A 26,817-nucleotide genomic window follows, 5' to 3' on the forward strand; every position below is an offset into this window, starting at 1 on the left:
CTTTTGAAAACCTGTTGCCTCTGTTACTCAAACCAGCATTTGGCTAACAGGTAAGATAGAGCCCCTAAAAGTCATCCTCTAAGCTCCAGAGGACAGAGAGTGAGTGTTTCAGCCACTGCTGTAAGTCCAGAGCCTGGCAGTGCCTTGTAAATGGCACAGAAGTGGGGGATAAAAGGCTGCGTCCATGTTGGGTTAAGAAGGAGTCAGACCCCACCACCCCCTGTCCCTCAGGAGTCAAAGGCTTGCTTCAGCCTGACCCTTGTATGAGGGCAGCACTGAGTGATTATCTCTCGTTCTCATAGGGGAGGCAATCTCCATTCAGTCTCCAAATAAAATAGCTCATACAGATGCCTCCTTGGTAAAACATGATTTCTGGATGTGTCCATGAGAGTGTTTTCAGAAGAGATTAAAGCTTGATTGTGTGGACTGAGTAAAGAAAGATCCCTTCACCCCTGTAGGCAGGCATCATCTAATCCGTTTGGAACTCAAATACAAAAGGCACCAAGAAGGCAAATTCTCTCCCCCCTTACTCTCCCCCTCCCCTTGAGCTGAGATTTGCACCATTAGCTTCCAAGAGGAAATTACTAAGGAAGTTCTTGGAATATATTGTCATCTTTGGAGGCTTCAAACACCACACTGGGTGTAGAGATTATTTTCTAAAAAATAAAAATCTTTGGTGGCTCAGTCAGTTAGGCATCTGCCTTCGGCACAAGTCATGATCCTGGAGTCCTGGGATAGAGCCCTGGGTTGGGCTCCATGCTTAGAAGGGACCCTGTCTTTGCCCCTTCCCCCACCTCGTGCTTCCTCTTTATCCCTCTCTCTCTCTCAAATAAAATCTTTAAAAATAAATAAAAATAAAAATATTTTAAAAAGAAAAAAGCAAAAAATACATGATGTTGGGTGAAATAAAATGGACAAAACTTCAGATAAAATTGCATTAGAAGGGGGTGCCTGGGTGGCTCAGTGGATTAAAGCCTCTGCCTTCAGCTCAGGTCATGATCCCAGGGCCCTGGGATTGAGCCCCACATTGGGCTCTCTGCTCAGTGGGGAGCCTGCTTCCTCCTCTCTGCCTGTCATTCTGCCTACTTGTGATCTCTGTCAAATAAATAAATAAAATCTTGAAAACAAAATGCTCTAAAAAAAATTGCATGAGAAGAATAAAATGCTGTATATACATACAAAAGTATACCATAAAGAGTTTAAAAACAATTACAGGAGCGCCTGGGTGGTTCAGTGGGTTAAGCCTCTGCCTTCAGCTCAGGTCATGATCCCAGGGTCCTGGGATCGAGCCCCACTTTAGGGCTCTCTGCTCGGCAGGGAGCCTGCTTCCTCCTCTCTCTCTGCCTGCCTCTCTGCCTACTTGTGATCTCTCTCCCTCTGTCAAATAAATAAATAAAATCTTTAAAAAATAAAAAATAAAAACAATTACATATATGTATACAATCAGGTAAATCCAGAAAAATGAAAACTACAGAAGTATTCCTAGAGTATGTTACTCTGTAGATATTTAGAACATACAAAGCAATACTAATTTTTTAAAAATAAATGTAAAAGTACAAAAACATGAATAAGAAAGTTACTATTCTGGGCAGGAAAAATGAAATCAGAAAAGGGTATCAAAAAGCTTAACCAAGAAAAGATAAATATATATTTACATATATTTGCTAATGCCAGATTGTAGGCTCATGGGTGTGATATTAGGCTCTGTATTTTTCTATATGCTTGAAATGTTGTGTAATTTAAAGACGGTCACATAGGGTCGCCTGGGTGGCTCAGTGGGTTAAAGCCTCTGCCTTCGGCTCAGGTCATGATTCTAGGGTCCTGGGATCCAGCCCCACATCGGGCTCTCTGCTCAGTGGGGAGCCTGCTTCCTCCTCTCTCTCTCTGCCTACTTGTGATCTCTGTCTGTCAAATAAATAAATAAAATCTTAAAAAAAAAATAAAGACGGTCACACAGACTATATGAAATCCTGTTCAGTTCTTTTAACCTCTCAAAGCAGCTTTCCAAGTGTGTCCATCCTACCCACCCCTGTCCCATCAACTTTAGCCTCTGCATCACTGAGGAACTTTTAAAAAATGCAAATTTTCAGACCATACCCCAGATCTACAGGGTCAGAAACTCTGGAGATGAGGTCTGGCACTATAGTTTAACAAATCTTCCAGATGACTGATCCATGCTAAACTTTGAGAACCACTGTCTTAGAATAACATCTCTGTAAACTTCAACTGATATCACCATCACCTGGGGCTGCTTGTCAAAAGTATAGAATCTCATTTCATAGTTTTGGGATGAGGTTCAGGAATCTGCACCGTGTGTGATAAAGTTAAAACCACTGTTTCTGAAGATTAAGTTTTTGGTGGCTGCTCAATGAGCAGTCCCCCAACTTAGAGAAAACACTAAAGTGAGGAAGAAATGCTTCATTGTGTTCCACTCTCCACCCTTGTTTTGTATCTCAGCCCCATTCTAAAGGCGGCTTTAACCTAGCTAATGTGCACAGAGAATGAAACATGCATTTCAGCAGCTCTCTGAGCGTTCTGTTCTAATAACTAAGCAAAAAAAGTGTCCTTTATTAAATTTCAGTTTTGTAAAATGGTTAACATCTTCCACCACTGAAATAGTTAAAACTTAAAGCATCCTCATAGTATTATCCCATTTATATTTTAAGGAGATACATACATATGTACTTGTATGTGGATATAAATTCTTGAATGAGGGACAGAAACTTTAGAGTCATGGATAAGTGGTTCTTAGAAGTGGAGGCTGAAGGTACATTAACTTTTCATTGACTATCCTTGAACTGTTAGAATTTTTTGCCACATGTATTGATTACTTTTACATCTTACACTATTTCATTGATTCTCAGGGGGCCTTTATTCATATTTTAAATAGTCCTGAAATTGAGATGTTTCTTACAATCATCGGTATGCGCAGTTTAATTGGCAGAATTTGTGTGTGTGTGTGTGTGTGTGTGCTTGTAGTACATAAATTGTCTTAAAATCGATGGCATTTTAGGATTAATGAAAAGTAGTGTAAGTTAGGGAGTGAGGAAATACATGTTAGTGGTTCACATCTCCTCTTGGATGTTTTCCTTGGAGAACTGATAGGAAAAATTTTTTAAAGTCAGATTATATAACTGAGTTAGTTATTCAGTAATTTATTGTACAGCTGCTTCTCACAAGGCCCTGTGCTCCAAGGACGATGGGGGGATTACAGAAAGAGTCTCTAATGTAGTTTCTCCTACTTTTAAGTGTCAGGGCTCTTCCTGGGGAGTAACACTCTCAAAGCGAAATTCCCCTTTTAGAAAGCTTGAGCGTGACCAGTGACTCTCAAGTACAGTTTATCTGCCACACGGTGCAGAACAAGCCTGCACAAGCGAGAGGAGAAGGCGCTGCGGGTGAACTTTCCTGGAAAAGGCCGGCGGAGGGGACCCATTTCCCGCTGCGGTCTCAGACTCCGCAGATAAGCTCCCTGAGCCAAAGGAACCGTGTGCTACTCCTGCCCGCAGCCCCAGCCGCGACGTCCCCCAGTGTCCACCGCCCTGCGACTCGAATTTGGCCACACAGTACCAAACTTTCGTCCTATGGTGCCAGAAAGCGTGAGGGACGCGTTCGGAGGCACCGGGCAGCCCTCGGGCATCAGGCGCCAGAGCAGCGCCCGCGCGCAGTTACGCGCAGCCGCGGGGCGGCCGGGAAGGCGCGCGGGCTGCGGGCGGACAAAGGCTGCGGTCGCGCGGGGTGGGGTCGGGGAGCGGCGGCGCTGGGCCTCGGCTTGGTTACTTCCCCCAGGCAGAGCCTACCCGCAAAACAGTAAGTGCTAACTTCTCCAAATAATGAGAAACGAATTTTTAAAATGGCAAACCTTTCCAAACAGAAGCTGCTTCTCATTGAGGGCCACCTTCTCCCCAAAGGATAAACTTTCTAATTCACGGTCCCAAAGTTTAAAAAAAAAAAAAAAAAAAAAAAAAAAAACACGAATCACTTCGAAACTTTCAGTTAAATCCCCCAATCTCCGAAGGGTCAGCGGCGCTCGGCCTGCCCGAGGCGCTTGGCGCGCCGGCGGTGAGGATTGGCGCGGGGCGTGGGGACCGGCGCCCCCGGGCCGCACCCCTGCTCAGAGTTTCACTGCAAACGCCTCTGCTCCTCAGGAGAGTGATGAGAAGTGAAGGGAGCAGCCGCCAGGGCCGTGCGGTCCTGCTCGAGGTCCCTGCCGGTCTGAGTCACCGAGAGCTTCGTGGGTCAAAGGCGCCCAGAGGAAAAACTGTCTCGTTTGGATTCCCCCGCCGGGCAGTGGCCGCCTGGCGGGATCCGGCGGCGGCGAGAGGGGGTGGAGGAGGGGGGACGCGGAGGAGGGGGGACGCGGCGCACCACAGGTGGCGCGGTCGCCGGAGCCCGGGACCGCGTAAGCAGCGGCCGAGAGACTCGTGGGGAGGGGGAGGGGAGCGCGCGGCGGGCAGCCGCAGATTCCAGGCGCGCACTCGGCGCGGGGGGGCGCCCTTCCCAGCTCGCGCCGCTCAGCTCCCGCGCGCCGGGGTTCCGCCCCCACCTCCGCCGGCACTCAGAGAGCTGCCAGCCTCGCCACGGGACAGGCCAGTCCGCGGGGAGACGCGAGCGTCCTCCTTCTGTCCCTGGGCAGCGAGCGCTCTGCCGGCCCGCACGGAGTGCGCCGCGGCGGGACGGAGAGCGCACGGAGCGCGAGCCGCTCAGAGGCTGGGCAGTCCGCCCGAGCCGCGCCGAACCTCCGGACAATGGGGCCGCGGCGGCTGCTGCTCGTGGCCGCCGGACTCAGTCTATGCGGCCCCCTGCTGTCGGCCCGCACTCGAGGCCGCAAGCCCGGTGAGAGCTGCCCCGGTATTCCCTCCCGGCCCGCTGTCGGCTCCGCAGCCGAGGCCCCCGCGGGATAGGGGGGGTGGCGGTGGGATGGGGGCACTAAATGGGTCCAGGCTGGGCCTTCTCGACTGGGGGTGGGGGTGCCCCTGGCCGCGCTCTCCGCCTCAGGTTCTTCTAGAAGCCACGCAGGTATTTGAGCTGATTTCCAGAGTCTCCCCCAGTCAAATCCAGGCGGGGATTATGACCCCTGTTCTTTTGGACTTGGTTCGAAAGGTGCAGCCTTCCTGAGACGTGGTGTTTGGATAGGAAGGAGGAGGAAGAGGTCAGATTTTTCTGGGGAAGCTGAGGCTCCTGGTCCCCCATTGCATCTGTTGCATTGCGTGATCTGTTTCTCCCAGGACCACCCCAAAAAGAACGGGTCTCACGTTGTTCCACCAGTCAGCGGTCTGACCCTTTCGGTGTAAAGTGGAACCAGGCTCCCGTTGAAGTTTTGTTTTGTTGGAAAATTGTTTTTCTTGCACATTTTATAGGGGTGTGGAGAAAAGCTCAGTACCGTGGGCGTTTAGTAGAAAACCAGTACCGGCAGCCTCTAACTTGAGTCTTGTGTATGGACGTGCTCATGGCACAGAATATGGGGTGATAACAGGGTCTGCCACAGGCGGCGGTGGCGGTGATTGTGATGGTGGCCCCGAAGTTTGGTAACCTAGAACCCGGTCTTCCAAGTTGAGGAAAGAGATTCCTTCTTCCCCAGAACCCGGCTCCCTTAGACACTCTGGGCTTTCAGTATTTCTGTTTCTGGCATGGTGCAGGGAAGAGGTTGCTCACCCAGAATACAGTTCCATCCCAGAGTGTATTTTTAAGTATCGGGCTACTTGAGCAAATAAGTATATTTTCCAAACTTTCCCCCCGTAAAAGCAGGATAGAAAACTTGGTTTTAACTGGTAAAGACTCTAATTAGAAACTGAGGGGGCGAAAGTTTCAGTTTCTTTATAGCGATTGTGCTTTGTAAGCTTCTAGCACTACCCACCCCCCCAGCCCCAGGTAGAAACAGATTTCTAGCTAGTTTTCTTATCAGGGACAGAGTGTGTCCTTTACATTGTTTTCACACTGGAACTAGTGTAGATGCCTGAAGAAGAGGTGACAAAGATAGTGTTTTCTCTGCTCTCCATCTTTTCTCAGGGTGAGTTTGTCAGCTGTGTTTTGGGTGGAAACTCCCATCTCTAGATAGGGGCCCAGTATTGCAGCAGCTTGAGCTGCTGCGGATAACATTTGCATTGTCTCCTGGGGTGCTTGGGGAAACATGGAGAACTGAAAACTAGATGGTGTTATGTGACTTGGTGCTATTATTTTGGACCAGGCTCTTGAGAATACAAATTGTTGTTTGAGATTTGGATGGTGGGGTCGGGAATAGGCTGATCCCCTGTAGTCACCCTTCCTCGCCGTGCCCCCGCCCCCACGTAAGAGTCTTGGTGCAGGTTAGGAAGTGAAGTTAAAGCTGCTGTTTGTGCTCTGCTTTCATCCGTGCGAACAGAGAAGGTGTATGCTAAGATGGACAAGCTTTGTTCAGATAACTGAACAAAGGTTGGCTAATTTCTCTACACTGGATTCTGGAACCACTTTGGGAGAGAAAAAAGAAAGGAGGATAAGAAAAGAGAAAGAGCCAGTGCTAAGTGTCCTCTTCTGTGTCAGACCCTGGGCTGGGAGCCATGTGTACCTCGAATTATCTGATTTCACCTCTTCACCACTGTGAAGGCGGGTGTTTATTCCTCGTTGGCATCCTGAAACTAAGGCTTGGAGACAGTATACCAAAATTCCAAATGGAGAAAGGGGCCCTGCATCCAGGAAGTAAGTGGGGCCTTGTCCTCAGAGAGTTTAAATCACTAATAAAATCAACTAAAAATAGGTCTGCTTCTTCTTATCACCATTCACAGGCAGCTCTAAAGAGTGTCTGTCATAACCAGCTGTTATGGAGGAATTGTAAGACCCCAGGCATGGGAAGACCCTCCAGGCTCGCCCTGCCCACCAGTTTGAGCTTTCCAGAAGCTCTTGGGACTTATTTGGCCCCATTCATTTTGGCATTTGCTGTACCATCACTATGTGGGTATCTCATCTCCCTGGCCAAGATTATAAACTTCCATCTATCCCCAGAAGACCAGAACCAGTGTCCACTCAGCAAATGGCTGTTGAGAAATTCTTAAGTTCATTAACCAGTTTACTTTCCTTTGTCCAGACAGTATGAGATGACTCGCCTTCCTCAAAGAGGGCCAGCATCCAAGAGGTGATATTTGTAAATTTTATAAGGATCTGGAGGATGAAGGGGTTCAAGAATCGCTGATAGTGACTGTGGCAGGGGGATTGGGTGGGAGATCCCTGTGATGTCCGGCCGCCCACAGACCCAAGCCCCTTTCCTTAGCATAGAGTGAGGTGCCCTTCCCCTTGCAGGAAGGGTCCGGAGCCTCTACCCAGCCCCCTCTGTTACATAACCTGTTAGATTCCCTATACTCCACCCAGCCCTACCAGTTCCTCCTCCAAGGAGCTATGCTCTCTGTGACATTTATCCCCCTGCCATTGTCACTGGCCAGAATGCCCCCCCAAAAACAGCCACTCTGTATCAAGCACCTTCTACAGCAGCATCCTGCTTGGGTGCCTTACATTTAGGATCTTGTTTGTTCCTCATGACAATCCTTTGAGTAGATGTCATCCCCATTTTACAGGTAGATAAATAGGTCCAAAATGGTTAAGGTCCAAGTCTAGCAAGAAGTAGATAACTGGTGTTTGACTAAAGGCCCGTCTTCCCTAAATGCAGGCTTTCTCTATCCAACCCGGTAGAGAGGAAGCCATCTGGATGCCCAGCTGTAGAGAAGAGTAACTCTCCTGTGCTCCCCATAGAGGGCAAGGTCTGCACCCCATTGGTCTGTAGCCCAGGCCTAGCACATGGAGGTGTTTACTGAACATTTATGATTGGGTGGTAGTCTCCTGCTATTTACTTTTGCAAACACATGATAAGACAAGCTATAATGGATCCCTACTCATGAATATGCTAATTAATTGGCTGTTACTGAGAGGCTGTGGTCTTAAGCCTAAACAAAGAAAGACACAAAACAGGACAATGATTCTGCCCTAAGCGGACCAGAAACCTCTATAAAGCCCGAAAGCCAAATTTCTTAGGAAATAGCAAGGAGTAAATTTCTACTCTAATATCTATCTAAATTAATTCTTCCTTATCTCTCTCTTCCTCCCTTATTCATCCATTTTTTTTAATTCCCTAATGCCTTTGACTTTACTTTTATAGGACATATGGAGATAGGATGTTGCCCCCTAAGTTAGTCCACTCCTTCCTTGTATGAGAGAATGTTTTTGAGGCATTGGGGCCCTTTCTCAGGAATATTCTCATGTCCTCTCTGCTGGATGCCTTTCCATCCCTCTCGCTGTCTTTCTAATTCAGCATCTCTCTGCCCTTTATGTCTAAATGGATCGGTGTGCTATGAACCCTAACTTGCACTTTCTCAGCGGCTCTGCATTTGCTCCTTTTCCAAAACGCTTCTGGCCAGTCTTTGTCCCCGTGCCCTTTCTACCCCTTCTCCTCCCTCAGCCAGTTCATCTTTGTCCTTGTCCCCATCACACACTGGAACTCAGCTGAGCCTTGAGCTGGGTGGAGTTCCACAGGGAAAATGGAGTCCCCATAACTGTGGGTTTCTAATCTTCCCCCACCTCCATTTAGACACACATCTCTCTTTTCCCTCAGAACTCCTGTCTTTCCTATATTTTTTAATTGAGGTAAAATTCACATAGTATTAAATTAACCATCTCAAAGTAACCATCTTAAAATATACCATCTTTAGTGGTGTTTGGTACACTTACAGTGTTGTATAATCACCACCTCTGTCTACTTCCAAAGTATTTCCATCACCCCAAAACAAGCCCAAAACAAGCACTTAATATGCATTCTCCCTCCCCCCAGTCTCTGGCAACCACAGATTTGCTTTTTATTTTTTTCCCTATGTGATTTTACTTTTTCTCTGCATTTCATATAAATGGCAGTACATAGTATGTTGCCTTTGGAGTCTGGAGGACTCCCCTTTCACTAGTTTTCATAAGTGTGGGGGCGCCCCCTTTGCTATGAATACTTAGAAAAACACCCTGGAAGGGTCCTTAGGAACCACAGCCTTGGTTTATTTTTTACTACGATGCTGGTATTGGGGGCTCCACAGTTTCAACATTCAGAATTCTGTTTATTTCCCTCTTTTGAGGTTTCTTTCATTCTGCCTTTTGCCCTCTCTTGTTTATGCCTAGGAACTGTCAAAGCAAATAGCTCTCTGTAGGCTGCGATTTTTTTTTTTTTCTGGATATGAGCTTTCATTGCCTTGAAACACTCTCTCCCACAACTAATCTTGTGATGGTACTTGCCACTGAAGTTATAGCCTCCTTCTTCTCCATCCCAAGGCATCCAATGAAGTTTTATCACTGGAAAAGGCCATTATGTCCTTTATGCATTCTTTATTTAGGTTCAAAAGAATATGGGGTGTCTGGGTGGCTCAGTGGGTTAGACCTCTGCCTTCGGCTCAGGTCATGATCCCAACGTCCTGGGATTGAGCCCCGCATTGGGCTCCCTGCTCGGCGGGGAGCCTACTTCTTCCTCTCTCTCTCTGCCTACCTGTGATCTCTGTCTGTCAAATAAATAAATAAATAAATAAAAATCTAAAAGAAAAAAAAAAGAATCTGCCCTTTGAAATAACAGGAGTAACTTGTAATTTGCATGTGCAAACAAACTTATTTAACTATAAGAAAGGACATTCTATCATCTATATTTCAAGTCCATGATGAATTAATTAGAAGTCAGGTTTTATAGCATTGTAGGATAGTGTTTTCCAGTATTTTCATTTTTTGCTAGCCAGCAGAAAAAACTGTAAGTAATATACATTGTGACACAGTAGTTGTGTGTGTCTGTAGTAAATATGCATGGGTAATTGTTGTATATATGTAGATTTGAAACAAAACTACCAAACCGTACTCGCCATTACCTCGTACTATGCATTCCAATATTTTTTACACTATTCCATTTTTTAAATACTTGTTAAACCCTGTAAACTGATGTCATAACCATTATGAAGTCTCCACTATCATTTAGAACCAGTGTAGCAAGCCCAGTGAATTGTTCCATGGTTAGCAGAATTGACAGCTTTACAAGAAGAGTTTGCTTTCCAGGAAGTGCCGTTTATGATCGTTTCTATCACAGTCTAGAATCTCCTTTGAGTTCAGATTTACAAACCACAGCGGGACTTGGGTGGGGTTAAGAACAGAGACAGCTTGGTACCGAGAGAAATTGCTGATTATTAACGTCCTTTATGTGGATTAGTTTTCGTTTTAGCTTGTTTAGTAGAGCAACATTCCCAGGACATGGAGCTCAGGGCCTGTAACTTTTGGTGCAAAACAGGCCTGGTAGAATGGGAAAAGCCAGTGAATCCGAACAGGTCCCAGAGAGGCCTGCTACTGCCCTAACCCCACACGTCAGTCCCTGACCTCCGGGAGCCTACAGGCCAGGGTCCCACATCCTTTTCTTCTGTCATCCTTGCGCCTGTTCTGCCTGAGAGCGCTGACAGTTTAATTTCCTGGTTGTCTTTACCTTGCGTTCCCCTGTCCCCTGTCTCCCCTCTCCCAGTAGGGCTTGCTCTCCGATGCTTCCAGCCAAGTCCCTGCTCCAGGATGTAGACTAGTAGGAGAAGCAGCCTCTGATACTGGCCACCTTTTCTTAGCCCTGCACTCAGTGTTTACCTTATTCTACCTTTAATTCTGGTTTTCCCATAGCAGAGACTTTTGTTTGCTTACTCCCTTTGCTTCTGTCCCATCTTGAACCCTGTTTTAAAGATTTGTTTTTCTGTTTTGTCCTTGAACGTCTCTCTACCACAAGTTATGTGTCTGTGAGCACTAGATTACTAACATGTGATTGGTATGTCTCCAAGGTCAGCAGAACTCCTGAATTCCCAGGCAATGGCCATGGACATCATTAACTTAAGTTACGTATACGTATGGGCAGGTACTGCCTGCTATAGTTACAAGGGTGGACAGATTTATTTATTTGGTGAAATGGTTAGAGGAAAATAATTATAGTGTTTCAGGAGTAGATCATGTATCTCGAGTCTTTAATTTATTTTTAAAGATTTTGCCTCTGCCTTCGGCTCAGGTCATGATCCCAGGGTCCTGGGATTGAGCCCCGCATGGAGCTCTCTACTCAGCAGGGAGCCTGTTTCCCTCGCTCTCTCTGCCTGCATTTCTGCCTACTTGTGATCTCTGTTTGTCAGATAAATAAAATCTTAAAAAAAAAAAAAAAGGATTTTATTTATTTATTTTGAGAGAGGGGGAGAGAGAGAAATTGTGCATGAGAGAGAGTATGAACAAGGGGAAGGACGGAGGGTGCCCAATGCAGGGGCTTGATCCCTGAGCCAAAGGCAGACACTTAACCACCTGAGCCACCCAGGTACCCCCAAATCTTAAGTCTTGTAAAGAGACAGGGTAATGTGGTGTGGGTCAAAGGATATGAGCTTTGGAGCTAAGAATATCAAGGTTCAAATTCTGGCCCCTCCACTTACTAATTCTCTATGTTTGGATTAGTTACTTAGCTTATCTGTGCCTCTGCATGTTGCCCATAAAGCAGGGATTATAATGCTTATCTTGTAGAAATGTTAGTTACATGAGGTAAGGTATGAAATACATAGCACATAGTAGGTATTCAACAGATGTCAATTGTTTTTCATAACAGTTTCTTCAAATTCCAGAAAAGCCTTTGAGGAGTTGGTATCACATGAATTTATTAAATGTAAAAGTGTGTTCCTGAGGGCACCTGGGTGGCTCTGTCAGTTAAGTGTCTGGCTGTTGATCTCAGCTCAGGACACAATATCAGAGTCCAGACATCAAGCCTTACATCTGGTTCTGTGCTCAGCCTGGAGCCGGCTTGAAATTCTCTTTCTTCCTCTCTGCCCCGCCCCTTTCTCGTGCATGCTCTTTCTCTCTCTCAAAACAAACAAACAAACAAAAAAAAAAAACACACCAACTTTTCATGCAAACGTTCAAGAACTTTATTCCATCAAGACTGAGACAAAAGCAAAACAAAAGTAAAAGTCTTTGTCCTTAGTTTCTAGTGGTAAGTAAATATGCATATAGTATCTGAGTTTGTTTTTTTTTTTCCATTAGTTAGGAAATTTTTCAAATATACTCAAAAGTAAACTATATAATTACTCCCCATATCTTGTTTTATCTATACCCCACTCTTCCTCTCTCCCAACTAGACAACTTTAAAGCAAATCCCAGACATATATGTCATTTTATCCATAAATACATTGATATATATCCTCAGAAATAAAAATTTTTTTTTTAAATTTTATTTGTTTATTTGAAAGAGCGCATGAGCAGGGTAAGGGGTAGAGGGTGAGAGACAAGCGGACTTCCCACTCAGCAAGGAGCGCCACTCAGGGCTCCATCCCAAGACCCTGAGATCATGACCTGAGCAGAAGTCAGACACCTAACCAACTGAGCAACCCAGGTACCCCTAGAACTCTTTTTTTTATTATTATTTTTTAAGATTTTATTTATTTATTTGAGAGAGAGAGAGAGCATACAAGCTGGGGTAGGGAGCAGAAGGAGAGGGAGAAGCAGACTCCCTGCTCAGCAGGGCTCGATCCCAGGACCCCGAGATCATGAGCTGAGCCAAAGGCAGACACTTAACCAGTTGAGCTACCCAAGCGCCCCTCTTTTTTAAATATGTAACCATAATACCACTATATTACCTGAAAAGATGAATATCAATTTCTTAACATTTTGCACTGTTCAGTCAGCATTCAGATTTCATTGATTATCTCATAAATGCCCCTTTACCATTGTTTTATTGGAATCAGGATCAAACAAGGCCAACTACTGCATCTGGTTGGTGTGTCTCTTCATTTTTCTTTTTTTTTTTTTTTTAAAGATTTATTTATTTGACAGAGAGAAATCACAAGTAGACAGAGAGGCAGCCAGAGAGAGAGAGAGGGAGAGGGAAGCAAGCTCCCTGCTGAGCAGAGAGCCCGATGCCGGACTCGATCCCAGGACCCTGAGATCATGACCTGAGCCGAAGGCAGCGGTTTAATCCACTGAGCCACCCAGGCGCCCCTGGTGTGTCTCTTCAATCTATTTTAATCTATAACTGTTTTCTGTCTCCTTCTTTCTCATGGCTGTTTTTCAAAAAAACATTTTTTGTGGAGCCTCCACTGCACCCTGCATCCAGCCCACCACATCACGTAGGGGTGTTCAGTAGAGCACGTAGCATGCCCGTCTGTCCTTGGCGTTTCTGTCACGTGGTAGGTACAGTGGGAGGCCCATTCAGATTCTGGCTTGGTTTTTTGCAAGACTGCTTTAGCAGCGGTGCTATGTACTTCCTGATGCATCTCAGGACTCTATTTTTGTATCTGAAGATCGAATACGTAGGAGATTCAGGCACTGTCCACTTGCTCCAGCTCTTAGGAAATTCTCTATGGTTCACCCAGTGGTTTTAGTGACCACTGGTGATCAGACTCAATCCATTAGTTCACAAAGAGCTTGTGAATGATGCTTTCCTAAATCTATCATTGTTTCTGCATTTAGGAGCTGGAATTATTATTCTTTTTTAAGATTTGATTTATTTGACAGATTAGAGAGCAGGAGTAGGCAGAGCAGCAGTCTGAAGGAGTGGGAGAAGCAGGCTCTCCACTGAACAGAGAGCCCCATGTGGAACTTGATCCCAGAACTCTGGGATCACGACCGGAGCTGAAGGCTGGCGCTTAACCGACTGAGCCACCCAGGCACCCCATAGGAGCTGGAATTATTTTATAAAGAAAACTTTCTGTCATTAACTGTTGTTGCCCTGAAATATCATTTATGTAGAAAAGGCAGAATAAGTGCTTGAATCTTGCTTTTATTTACCAATTTTCATATAGGGCCCCCTAATTCCCTCTAAAGGTGACCAAAAGTGATGCATCATTTTCCTTTGAGTATCATTATGAACTCATGGATCTTAACATATATGACATGTTTCAAATGTTTCAATTCACTTTTGTCCTTATTCTCTTGAATCAGTGTCACACCTTGGCCAGCCCCCCCCACCCCCGCTTCAGATTAGCTCCAGAGTCTTTCTGACCTGACCCTAATATTCTTTAGAGATGTTCAAGGCTCATCTTGTAGATTTCCTACCCTAGATCCGGAACCAGCAGTTTCCTTCGAATACACTCGATCTTTGCATTAGAAAATGATGTGCCTGTGCTCTTGAGACAGTGGAGTGTTGCAGTAATACTATTGTTTTCCGTTTGATGGAATTACTATGTTTCTATTAATTTTCCACATTCTCTTCTTTATTTCTCTTTAGCATGTAGTGTGGATACCCTTGTGGCGAAGTGCAGGGTACAGCTGTTCTGCGCTATGTGGGAATGTGGGTAAGGTTCTGGGATTTCTGCTTTGTTAATTCGTGAACCCTGTGGGGCAGAACTCAGAGCCAAAACCAAGGCTGGTGCTCTGGGGGAGGCTGGCATGGTATAAATCCCAGCATCACGTGGGACCTTGATAATGCACATCTAGTCACCGCTCTGCTTCCAAGCCAAATCTCTTCAAAGACAGAAGAAGCCTTACCTGACTTTAATTTTTAAAATTCTCTGGAGTTAGTCTATATTGAAGCACTTAGCAGTTTGCCATATTGAATCACAGAACTACTTTAGAGCCATTTAAGAGAAAACTAAATTGAGTAAAACTTAGCAAGAAGCATGAGAACTGATTTTAGGACCTGAGCTGCTTTTTTTTGTATGGGAAACCGTAGCTTAATAACAACAGCAGATGAATTACAAGAGCTTTTGGCACACTCGCAGGCACTTTCTCCTTGACCTCTGAGCTGTGCCAGGACGGGAGGAAAAGGGAGATACGCAAACCCAAATTGCAGCCTAAGGGGCTTGAGCTAGTTGGATATGTCTAATTGCTTGGAATTGGTTTTGTTGATTTCTTTGATGATAGTGTAAACTCAGATTTTTTTTTTAATTTTTTTTGCTGACATTTTTTAATTCCATAAAAGCCTATAGGAACAAGAAAAGGTGACACCCTAGCTAATGATATTTAATCAAGGGATTATGCATTCGCCCTGGGTTCTAGCTTCTAAAAATTTCACGTTTCAGTGGATATAATGTTTCTGTTATAAACACCGTACTGCCTACCTAAAAAGGCCTAGCCAGTGAAGAAATGTTTTAAAACAAATACTTAAGGCCAGAGTACTAAATATAGAGTAAAATCCAATGATAGTTTTATTTTTGGACGAAGTGATAGTATCTAAGAAGCTCAGTTATGAGTTTTCAGTACTTTTTAAATGTTATTGTTCCTCTAGGTAATGCCTGGATTCAAACATGTCTGTGGGTGCACTGTGTGTATTTTTACCCTCCTTGCATTACAGAAGTCCTTAATCTAACCAGATTCCCAAAGTGCAGAAGAAAATTGTGTTATCTTTAGGTTCTTCTGAATTAGCATTTTTAAGGACACTTATCTTTGTGGTATTAAAATGCTGGAACCCGGGTGGCCCGGGTAGCTCAGTCGTTAAGTGTCTGCCTATGGCTCAGGTCATGATCCCAGTGTCCTGGGGTTGAGCCCCATGTCAGGCTCCCCACTCAGTGGGAAGCCTGCTTCTCCTTCTCCTCCGCCTGCTCAGGCTTTCTCTTACTCAAATAAAATCACTTTTAAAAATGAAATGAAATAAAATGCCAGAACCCATTCATTCTTTTCTTTTTTTTTTTTTTAAAGATTTTATTTATTTATTTGACAGAGAGAGATCACAAGTAGGCAGAGAGAGAGAGAGGAGGAAGCAAGCTCCCTGCTGAGCAGAGAGCCCGATGCAGGACTCGATCCCAGGACCCACTGAACCACCCAGGCGCCCCCATTCATTCTTTTCTGAGTAAGTTAGGTGCATAACAGAGGGAAGAAAGGGATACTTCTGGAAAAAGCTGTGAATTTAAAAATTTGATCTACAGCTTGGAATGCTGGGGCTATCTACTTTACAGTCTGTTCATGTTCCCCATGATACTGAAAAACTAAATATTGCTAAATACGAGGGAAGAAGAGCATAGATTCCATTTTAATTTAAAATAAGAGTAAGCGGGGCGCCTGGGTGGCTCAGTGCCTTCGACTCAGGTCATGGTCCCAGGGTCCTGGGATCGAGCCCCGTGTCGGGCTCTCTGCTCTGCAGCAAGCTTGCTTCCTCCCCTTTCTCTCTGCCTGCCTGTGATCTCTCTCTGTCAAATAAATAAATAAAATCTTTATAAAATAAGAGTAAGCGAAGAATTGAGTCTAAAAGCAAGTTGCACTGAAGTGAAAAGAGGATAAGATTAATTTCTTACATTAATTTGTGTAGTTTACGAAGTAAGCACATGTCCTGCTTCACAAGGGATACGCGTGGCTGCCAGATTTGTAGGTCAGACAGGTATTGGAATCGCACTTTAACGATTCCAAGACTGAGTTCAGAGGGGTTAAGTGACTCCTGGCAGAGCCAATATTAGAATGCAAATCTGTAATTAAAAGCCAGTTTAAAGACCACCTACCATGTGCAGGGTGCTGGAGATTCAGAGATTAAGTTTATTATCCTTAATAGTTTCTTACCCTTGAGGAACAATCCAGTCATACCTATTTTCTCAGAAGTGCATCACTGGATACATTTGACCTTCCCTGTGACAGATGTACTGTCACAGGGTCAGAGACCACCCCTTCAGCTACAGGAGCCCAGCCATGACCTCCCTCTTTCACCACCAGGCCCTTTTCTACTCTAGCTTTGCTCCTTATCTTGGAAATAGATGCCATTTTGTTGTATTTTACTTTCTAGTTCTAGAATTTCCATTGCTTGGTTTCTTTGCTGATAGCTTCTATTTTTTTTTTTTTTTAATCCATTTCAGTAAGATATTTCCCTTTACTTCATTGCAGCACATCCTTCAAAGTCCTTCTCTGCTAAATCCAGCATCTGGGTCTTCCTGGGATTGGTTTCCACTGATTATCTTTTTTTCTTGACACTGGGTCACATTTTTCTGTTTCTTTTTGTATCGAGTGATTTGGAATTGCACCCTGGACATTGCCGTACTGTAAAGAATTGGGATTTTGTTTTATTTTTCCAAAGGATTTTGGCGTGTTTGCTTTAGCAGGCAATTAATTTTATTGGACTCAAAGTGCAAAGTCTCCATCTTGAGCAAAAATATCACTTCGGTTTTTCTGTCTTTAGCAGAACTGCTTTACATCGTTCTTAACATTTGTGAGGTTCCAGAATCAGACAAATTCTGGGGCAAATTCACATTGTAATTTGGCACTGGCTCTCTTCTCTGACTTTTTTCCTTTCTGGGGTTCTCTCCTCACTTTCCAGTGACTACAGTTGCTCTGGTTCTGTCCTCTGGTTCTTTAGGCCAGAAAATGTGGGTTTCTATCTGGGTTTTAGCCGTCCTTTGTGGCATTGAACTTTGGCCTTCTTTTAAGATAACCATGAAAGAAAGTCAAGAAAACAAGAAAGTCACCAGGCAACTTTCTTTCAAGATTCATTTCTCCTCTCTTCTTTACCACCTTTGGAACCCCAATGCTGTCAGGTCATTGATTTGGGGAAGGAAGGAGGTTAAAGGTTTTTAATTTTCATCTAAGGGATGGTTGGGTTCAGTGACCTTACAGAGCCATTACAGAACTAGAACTATCTCTTATTGCATTATGCCTCTCTGTGTAAGCTTTTGTTGCACAAAGGGTCCATCACTAAAAAATAAGACCAAAAGTTTGAAAATCCATTGTGCTTATCCACTTTCTAGCCAGATTTTAAATCCTCTAACATCAGTTGTAAGTGACCTGCAGGTCCAGTGTTTGTTGTGGACACTCCCAGTGATGGAGGCTTCGCCCATCTTCCCCTGTGATTTCTCTCCCTGGTCCTCAGCTTCCCAGGACGCGCCAAAGTTCTTTGTCCAACTCTCCTCACTGTCAGAATTTGACCAAAAGCTCCCCAGAAGGAAAAGCCAGTTGGATTACAGCAGTTAAGTGTTGCCTTTCGCTGATGAACGGTTTAAGTGAATGCTTTTGGTGGAAGAGGGTGATAAAAGGAGTAAGCTTGCAACTGAGCCTTTATTTGACATCTGGTTGACAGTCAAGAAAGCCTGATTGGCCTGGCATCTGCCTTGATGCCTATAGCCTTCTGGAATTGAGCTGAGGAAGGCCATCAGCCTAGAACACCTGCTCTCCACAGGCCTGCTCAGGAAGGAGACAGGAAGATGACTGAAGAGATGTAGGTGTGCACTTTGTGGTTATGTTAAAAGATAAGCCAAGAAACTGTTGTTTGGGTCCAAATGTGGTGAAAGATTTGGAACATCCTATGGTGTCAACCAACTAAAGATGGTAGAGGAAGACTACTGTCATTCGGACGATGGCCATGGAAATGGGAGCCCTCCATCCTACTTGGAATTTGCCTCTAGTTCAGTCTATAATTTAAGAAGTTCCCTCACCTTTCTATATAGATGCTTCCATGGGAACTCCGGGCTTCCAGTGGTGTCTGCAAACTAAATGGAGGAAATGAAGGCCTGGAGGAAAAGTGGAGTGGAGGAATGTGAAGTCATAGAGCCTGGGAGAGATTTGTTTATAGAGATGGTGGCTAGTATGGGAAAGAAGTCACTGCTTTTTTCCTTTATGTCAGGCACTCAGCCTTTTCTGATGTCTTCAGGGTGTATCTCTGCAAGTGTGTCATTTGCCTCAATCCTTCTAAGGAGCAGAATTTTAAGTGTTTGCTTGTGCCAACAAAAAATGCTGTACAGTATTTCAAGTGAGCTAATTCCCTGATAAGGTCTGTAATCCATTTGTGCATTGCTTGTTTTTTACCACCCCCTCCTAGTAAGAGCACAAAAAAAGTAAAAGTAAAATGTATTCTCTTTGTCTTTTTGACTTTTTAATTTGTTTTGTTTTGTTTTGTTTTGTTTTGTTTTTTAAGAGTCAAAAGCAACCAATGCTACTGTGGATCCCCGGTCATTTTTTCTCAAGAAGATTGAAACATTTGAACCATTCCCACTGCATGATGATGAGGAGAAAAACAGGAGCAGGTTCCCTGAGGACAGACTAAGCCCCATCAATATAAGTCATCCTCTTCAAAAACTGCACCCTGTGTTTATCTCAGAAGATGCCTCAGGGTATCTTACCAGCACCTGGATGACACTTTTTATCCCCTCTGTCTACACTGGCGTGTTTGTCATAAGCCTTCCTCTGAATATCATGGCCATTGTTGTGTTTATCTTGAAGATGAAGGTCAAGAAGCCCGCTGTGGTGTACATGCTGCATCTGGCCACGGCGGACGTGCTCTTCGTGTCAGTGCTCCCGTTCAAGATCAGCTATTACTTTTCCGGCAGCGATTGGAGATTTGGTTCTGAAATGTGTCGCTTTGTCACCGCAGCCTTTTACTGTAACATGTACGCCTCCATCATGCTCATGACAGTCATAAGCATTGACCGGTTTTTGGCCGTGGTGTACCCCATCCAGTCCCTCTCCTGGCGTACCCTGGGGAGGGCTTCCTTCACTTGTCTGGCCATCTGGGCTCTGGCCATTGCGGGGGTGGTGCCTCTCCTTCTCAAGGAACAAACCGCCCAGGTGCCGGGGCTCAACGTCACCACCTGCCATGACGTGCTCAGTGTAACCCTCCTCAAAGGCTACTATGCCTATTACTTCTTAGCCTTCTCTGCTGTCTTCTTCTTTGTGCCCCTGATCGTTTCCACCATCTGTTACGTGTCTATCATTCGATGCCTTAGCTCCTCCGCAGTCGCCAACCGGAGCAAGAAGTCCCGGGCTTTGTTCCTTTCGCTTGCTGTTTTCTGCATCTTCCTCCTCTGCTTTGGACCCACAAACGTCCTCCTGATTCTGCATTACTCCTTCGTTTCTCAGGAGTCCACCACAGAGGCTGCCTACTTTGCCTACCTCCTCTGTGTCTGTGTCAGCAGCATCAGCTGTTGCATTGATCCCTTGATTTACTATTATGCCTCTTCCGAGTGCCAGAGGTACCTCTGCAGCATCTTATGCTGCAGAGAAAGTTCTGATCCCAGCAGCTACAACAGCAGCGGTCAGCTGATGGCCAGCAAAATGGATACCTGCTCGAGTCACCTGAATAACAGCATATACAAAAAGCTCTTAACTTAGGGAAAGGGGATGCTGATGAGTTAAAAAGAAGAGCTTAAAAAAGCGAATAGCCTGAGGGTTCTATTAGTCCCCACCAAAAAAGTATTTACGATAAAAAATGACAAATCTATGATTTGCATGCCTCTTTCTTATGAGAGCCATTGATCATATCTATTTGTTAGTTATAGGAAAAGATAACAAACATAGAAAACAGTATCATTCCAAGAGTGTATCTCCAGTGCTACAATAATAACTGAATATCATATTCTGATACACATAGGTGACTTACTATATATGTGCATGTGTGCATGTATAGGTGTGTATACACGCACTTGTATCATTTGCAGAATGGCACTTTGGAACACTCCCTTTTTTCCACCAGAGATTAAGGAAAGAAACATTCCGATTGTGGAGTTTAACCCTGAACATCTGAAGATGTTCGCCAATAGGGAGGGAATCTGTTGTTTGGACTTACACAGCTTTTGCAAATAAGTGTATTTTGAAATTGTTCAACAACAATGTTTAAGTTATTAAGGGATAAGAGTACTATCTGTGTGTAGAAAAAGTTCTACTCTTTCTCATTGTAAACGTATCAAGGTTTGAATTCTTTAAATTATGGAAACAGATGATAGGGGTAGCATTTCTGATGTTTTACACTCTGTGTCTATAAACTGAGAATGAGCATAGGTCCCACAGATGACCTTTGGTTGGCTTTCAAAGTAACTTGCCCTGAGATGGGGGACTCCAAGCAATACATAAAAGCAGGGCCATTTCAGACAAAGACTGGCCAGAAAAGCCTCCAGCTGAGCCTCCCAGAGGTCAGCACTGGAACCACAAAGGTTGCTCTGTCCTCCTGAGGTTCCCTCAAGGGGTGGCTGTGAATCTTGTTTATTAGAAATTGGCAAAGTAATCTTGGAAGCAGCTTTGGTCAAGACTTCAGATGACCACTGCCACAAGTGGACTACAACCTCATGAGAGCCAGGACTAAGATATGCCCAGATTCCTGACCTACAGAAACAGTGTGAGGTAAAAGATGTTCATTGTTTTAAGTCAGAGGAGTTGGCACACTGTCAATGGAAGGCCAAATCCATTCTGCTGCCTGTTTTTGTATATAAAGTTTTTTTTAGAACACACACACACACACAAAGAAATTGGCAAAGTAGGTCATGCTGTCCCAGGAGATAATGAATATAAAAGACCTCTCTGCCCATTTTAAGAACAGAGAAAGAAGGCCCACTCACTTCCAGCAGTTATACCCCAAGGAACATTCTGGAATGGAAACACTCATGGAGCAAACATGAAACACACATTTTGTGCTCTGGGCACAGGGATGGGTGCTGGGCATACAGAGTTGAGAAAGACTGAGACCGGCCATCAAGAAAAACAAAGTAGGGGCACCTGGGTGGCTCAGTGGATTGAAGCCTCTGCCTTCGGCTCAGGTCATGATCCCAGGGTCCTAGGATCCAGCCCCACATTGGGCTCTCTGCTCAGCAGGGAGCCTGCTTCCTCCTCTCTCTCTGCCTGCCTCTCAGCCTACTTGTAATCTCTGCCTATCAAATAAATAAGAAAGAAAGAAAAACAAAGTAGACCAATGCAGAGTGTGTATGTGTATAATAAATAAATATGTCCTTCTGTAAGAAGTTTTTTTAGTGAGATGTCACCACACAAATTTCATACAAGCGAGGATTGTCAGTTAAACATTGAACATTGGGGTTACTGCTTCCTGTGGTTATAACTTGAGATGAAAACATAATACACTACAGGAAACATCTTTTTAAAAACAGCCAGTCTGTATTGACTGGACATGATTTATTTACAAATGCATTTGATAAATTAAGTCTAATTTTTTAAAAAAGAAGCCATTATGCCAGTTTGATGAGAAATAACAGAAGAAAATGAAGTAGACTTTGAAATCTAGGAAAATGATTCTGTATTATCCATTCTTTTTTTTTTTAAGAGTTAGATCATTTTAAAAGCATTTTTTAACTTCCTAATCAGTATCAAGTACAGAAAATCCTCATGGATGTCACAAAATATTTGAAAACTAAGTTGAAGTGTATATTTTTTTCTTATGAAGCAATGTTGGCCTTTTACACAAACAGGAAAAGTGAAAAGTTCCAAGGCAAATGCTTTGCCTATGTAAAAGAGCAAACTATTTCCAAATGGCATAGAATAATTTTACATCAAATAACATAATGTAAGTATAAGCTAGCTTTGATTTTATTTTTTAGCATTGATTTTATTAATTTAGTTACTGTATTTTATCCAACTCAGTGGAGATTTACTAGTTTATTCAATCAAATATTAAAATACCTCTGATTTAATATGACTATCATTACTATTATTATTGGTCTGTCCTTATATGATTGTTTTTATGTTCTCTTTTTTTAAAAAAAAATGCATGTAACCTATATTAATAAAGATGAAATTTTGCTTGGTATCTGTTTGGAATAAATTTGGAAAAAATAAATAAATAAATAGACTTTATCTTTAGAGCCACTGGAGGAAGGCCAAGTCTTAGGGTTTAGCTGAAGACCGTCTAATAAAGAGGCAAAGTGCAGAGATTCTGACAGGGTTGAGGGAACCACGAGGGGATGGTGAAGCACCTCAGGTGCTAGCAATTAGGGGAGGCCATTACCACCACAGGCCCAAAGAGGTGGAGAAGGAATACTCTGACCTCCTATTCTTCAACCCTCCGACCTCCTGGTGGTGCCTCCTGATCTTGCTTCCAAACTCAGAGGTCAAGGGAACCTGGGTGTCTTAGTACATAAAGGTCTGCATCTTGGGGCATGCAGAATGGATCTGGAAGAACAAAGGAATTGGGTGATGAACTTTGTGTGTCTTTTCTTTTCTTAGTCCTTTCTTAAGAAAACAAGGTGGTATCGTTGAGAATGTTCGGATTCCTGGGTTGTAGGCACCATGAAGAGAGTCTACAGTTCTTTGCTAGGGAAGAGCGAAACAATTTACCTGTCAGAGCCAGGAGGCAATCATGAAGCCCCAAGGAGGACTGTCCTTTGAGGAACAACCCTTTGTTGTCCGGTGCTCCCTGGGGCAGGGGCGGGAGAGGGAATTAAAATGGTAAATACTTCTGAGAGTTGGAAGTCAGTAAGAGACATTTTAATAACATATCTAGATTCATAGTCAACAGAAAAACTTTTCAGTTGAAGAATTCTGTGAACACAGAATTTAAGTTAGTACACAAGCTTAAGTTTCTGAGGCCTGGACACCTAGCAACTGTTTCAGGATTGACTGTATTGAAGCTCATGGCCAGCTCATGGCTACCAGAAATAGGATCTCTGCCTGTCACTTTGAAAGTGACCTTTCAATTCTTCTATTGTTATTTTCCAAAATAACTTTGAAGTTAAACACACACACACACACACACTTAAGAGGGTACCTGGGCAGCTTGGCTTGGTTGGTTAAGCATCTGCTCTCGGCTTCTCTTGATATCAGAGTCCTGAGATAGAGACCTGCATCTGGCTTCCTGCTCAGCAGGGAGTCTGCTTCTCCCTCTGCCTCTCCCCTTGCTCATGCTTGCTCATTCTCAAATAAGTAAATAAAATCTTTAAAACACATGTAGGCACACGCGCGCGCACACACACACACACACACACACACACTTGAATTTCCTTAACACAAAAATGCAAAAATGCCTGTTTTTCCAACCAAGTCAAAAATAGGATTTTTAAGGAAATAAAATATTTGGCTGTTGAATATAAATATGGAAAATTTTAGGTTATACTTGGGAACGTAAGAAATTAAGAAAAATGTTGGCATATCTTTCAGGAAGTTTGAGCTCTGAGATCAAGTGGAAAAAGTTAAGTGGTGTTTATGACCAAGTTTTTTAAGTGTGTGAGGCCTGGACCCTCCACTAGAAGCTTATCTTCACCCCGGTGTAGTAAAAATTAAGGGGGAAAACAGTCACCAACAGTAATTTCCTGGTGGAATTAGCATCATTGTGTACTATTCCTTTGAAAACTATAGACCAGATGTGTGTGTGGAGAGTAATTGAACACAGGATAAACCTAATTGTGTTTTATGAAGGAAGTGTGGCTAAGCAAGCTGCAGTCTGAACAGAGAGAAGAAATTCTCCAAGGCAGTGATTTTGAGTCCTTGAGACCTTTGTAGGAGATGTATGAGGTCAAAATGATCTTAAAACACTAATGTGTTAATTTGCCTTTTCTTGGTCTGATTCAGGACCATATAGTTGAGTTTTCCTGTGGTTGCATGACATGTGGTATTGCAACAGTCTGAACGCAGGAGACAGGAAAATCTGTCTTCTATCAAAGCCGGCCATTAAAGAAATTTGCAAAAATAGAAAACAGTGCAACTCTCCTCAAGAAATTGTTGTTTGGGGAAGAACATTTTTTTGTGAAAGAATATGATATCTATGTTAACACAGCATGGATTTATTTTTATTTTTAAGTGGAAGAAATATTTTCAATAAATTCTCCATTTTGATGTTTAACATGGTAAATGGTGGGTATGATCAGTGCAGTTTGCTGTTGATCTCCATAGAAAGAAAAAGGCCCCAATACGGCACATTTACCAATTTTCATGGTGTAAATACCCTTCTCAGCTGCAAAGTCCAAGCTTTCAATGGTTTGACATTGGGCTTGAAGAAATTCCTGAATATCGAATTCTGATACAAGCTGACTCCAACACACCACTGGGTTTAACCTACATAAATGAAAAATCTTTAGGGTCCTCAGTAATTTTTAAGTGTATTGAAGTCTCCCTAGCTGAAAAAGTTTGAGAAGCCTGCTTTTAGGCAGATTTCCCAACTTTATTGCCTTCGAAAGGACTTAGAAATAGGTCATCATTAGAAAGCAATTACAAGTGTAAACACTTGGCTCATGGCTGCCAGCCACCACACTGAGTTTCTGGCAGGCTCACAGCCGAAAGGATCAGTACCTTACCATAACAGCAACTGATTTGAGCAGGTCCAGTGTGGCTTAGAAGTTGGCAAGCTTTGTGGGAGGCCTGTATTTTAGCCAGCAGCTGTGAACCACCCATGGCAGCCTCACTAACGTGAACATCTCGTCACAGGGACTGTCGGCTGCATGCTGGTCTTCTGGAAACACAGAAAATCAGAGGTCAGATTCAGCAGTATCTTGGAATTCAGATAACACAGTATGTTTTTAACCAGATGCCGGTAGGCTCATCTCTTCAGGAAGTGACTCACAAGCACTGTGGAGATTAGCTCTGAAAGCTGCCATGTAGATCCTGAAGACATCAGGTTGTGGCAGGACGAGTCTGCCTCTTTTGCCCATTTTAATAACCACAATATTGGACCTTTTTAGCATGCTGCTCTGTGACCTATGCAGGGAAGCAAGAACATGACAGAGGGTAGGATAGCCAATACTGTGATGCATATAAGAATAAGACCCTGTGGGGGGAGGGGGTTGCCTGGGGGGACAGTTGGTTAAGCGTGCAACTCTTAATTTCGGCTCAGCTCATGATTTCAGGGCAACGTGGGGCTCTGCTCTCGGGGAGTCTACTGGAGATTCTCTCTGTCCTCCCTCTCTTCCTCCCTGCACTCATGAGCTCTCTCTTTCATATATATAAATAAATCTTAAAAAAAAAAAAAAAAAAAAGACTAAGACCCTGGCGTGCCTGGCTGGCTCAATCAGTAGAAACTCTTGATCTCAAGGTCTTGAGTTCAAATCCCACATTGGACCTAGCACTTACTTAGGGGAAAAAAAAGACCTCAATTGTTCTGCATGTTTTTGCTGTTTTGCTTCTTTCCTCAAGATCTATAGTTGCCCTTGAAACTGGTCTGCATGATGTCAAATGTATCCCCATTTTCCGGGAGCTAACCAGGTTTTGGATTTAATCATCATACAGAATACTTTGTTAAGAAGCATGCAATTTGAAGATCTCATTGTACAGTTTTAGCAACTCTGCCTTGTTAGAAGGCAGATCAGTTCTCATCTCCGGCTGCACATCAAGTCCATGTCGAGCTGCTAAACAATTCCAGTGTCTGGTCCCCACTCTCAACCACTAGGAATCTTTGGGGTGGGACCTGGATGTCCATGTTGTCTTCAGGGTCTTCAGGAGATGCTAATGTGTGAGCCAGAGTTCATGCCACTGCTTTAAGAGAGTGATTCTTGGGGCGCCTGGCCGGCTTGGTTGGTAGGGCTTGTGACTCTTGATATCTGCGTCGTGAGTTCAAACCCTACACTGGCCATAGAACTTACATTAAAAAAAAAAAGTGCTTCTCAAACATAACGTGCATCCAAATTATCTGGGGATCTTCTTAATGGCGGTAGGTGTAGGGTGGGTCTGCCTGTCTGTCCAGTTCCCAGGCAGTTTTGACATGGCTGTTGACTTGATGGTTCCTCGGGCCACACTTTGAGGACCCAGGGTAAGAGACAGCTCTGAGGCAAAATTTGGCCATGTTTAAGGTCCAGGGCCTCAAAAAATTCAATCTTCATATCCTTAAACTCATTTTCAAGGCATTTTTTTTTTTTAAGATTTGATTTATTTATTTGTCAGAAAGAGAGCACAAGCAGGCAGAGAGGCAGGCAGAGGCAGAGAGAGAAGCAGGCTCTCCACGGAAGAAGGAGCCCGATACGGAACTCGATCCCAGGACTCCGGGATCATGACCCGAGTCAAAGGCAGCCACTTAACCAATAGAGCCACCCAGGCGTCCCAAGGCATTATTTTTAATTGTAAAATTAAGGCAATTTTTAATGTAGCAGGGTGCTTAATCAAAATTTGTTTTAGGTGAGTATCTATCTTGCTGTATTTTTTCTTCCACTTGGGTTCTTTTTTAGGAGAGAGAGCTTAAAAGGTTTAATCTCCTACATAAAACCAATTCACAGGAGGCTGGGGATTTAGAGTGGC

The 26,817-nt window shown here is 43.9% G+C and overlaps 1 protein-coding gene across 1 annotated transcript; it reads left to right on the top strand.

The window, feature by feature from the left end:
* The first annotated feature begins 4,503 nt into the window (after window positions 1–4,503).
* On the top strand, window positions 4,504–22,408 carry F2R (coagulation factor II thrombin receptor). Its single transcript, XM_059175282.1, has 2 exons — window positions 4,504–4,833; window positions 18,797–22,408. The coding sequence occupies exons 1-2, from the start codon at window positions 4,746–4,748 to the stop codon at window positions 19,987–19,989; spliced, it is 1,281 nt and encodes a 426-aa protein (XP_059031265.1). The 5' UTR covers window positions 4,504–4,745; the 3' UTR covers window positions 19,990–22,408.
* Window positions 22,409–26,817: the final 4,409 nt, after the last annotated feature.

This window comes from Mustela lutreola, chromosome 5, assembly GCF_030435805.1.
Source record: "Mustela lutreola isolate mMusLut2 chromosome 5, mMusLut2.pri, whole genome shotgun sequence".
NCBI classification, from domain to species: Eukaryota; Metazoa; Chordata; class Mammalia; order Carnivora; family Mustelidae; genus Mustela; species Mustela lutreola.

Coding starts and splice junctions, on each gene's coding strand:
- F2R (XM_059175282.1), top strand. CDS start 4,746: ATGGGGCCGCGGCGGCTGCTGCTCGTGGCCGCCGGACTCAGTCTATGC. Junction 4,834..18,796: donor CACTCGAGGCCGCAAGCCCG/GTGAGAGCTGCC, acceptor TTGTTTTTTAAG/AGTCAAAAGCAACCAATGCT.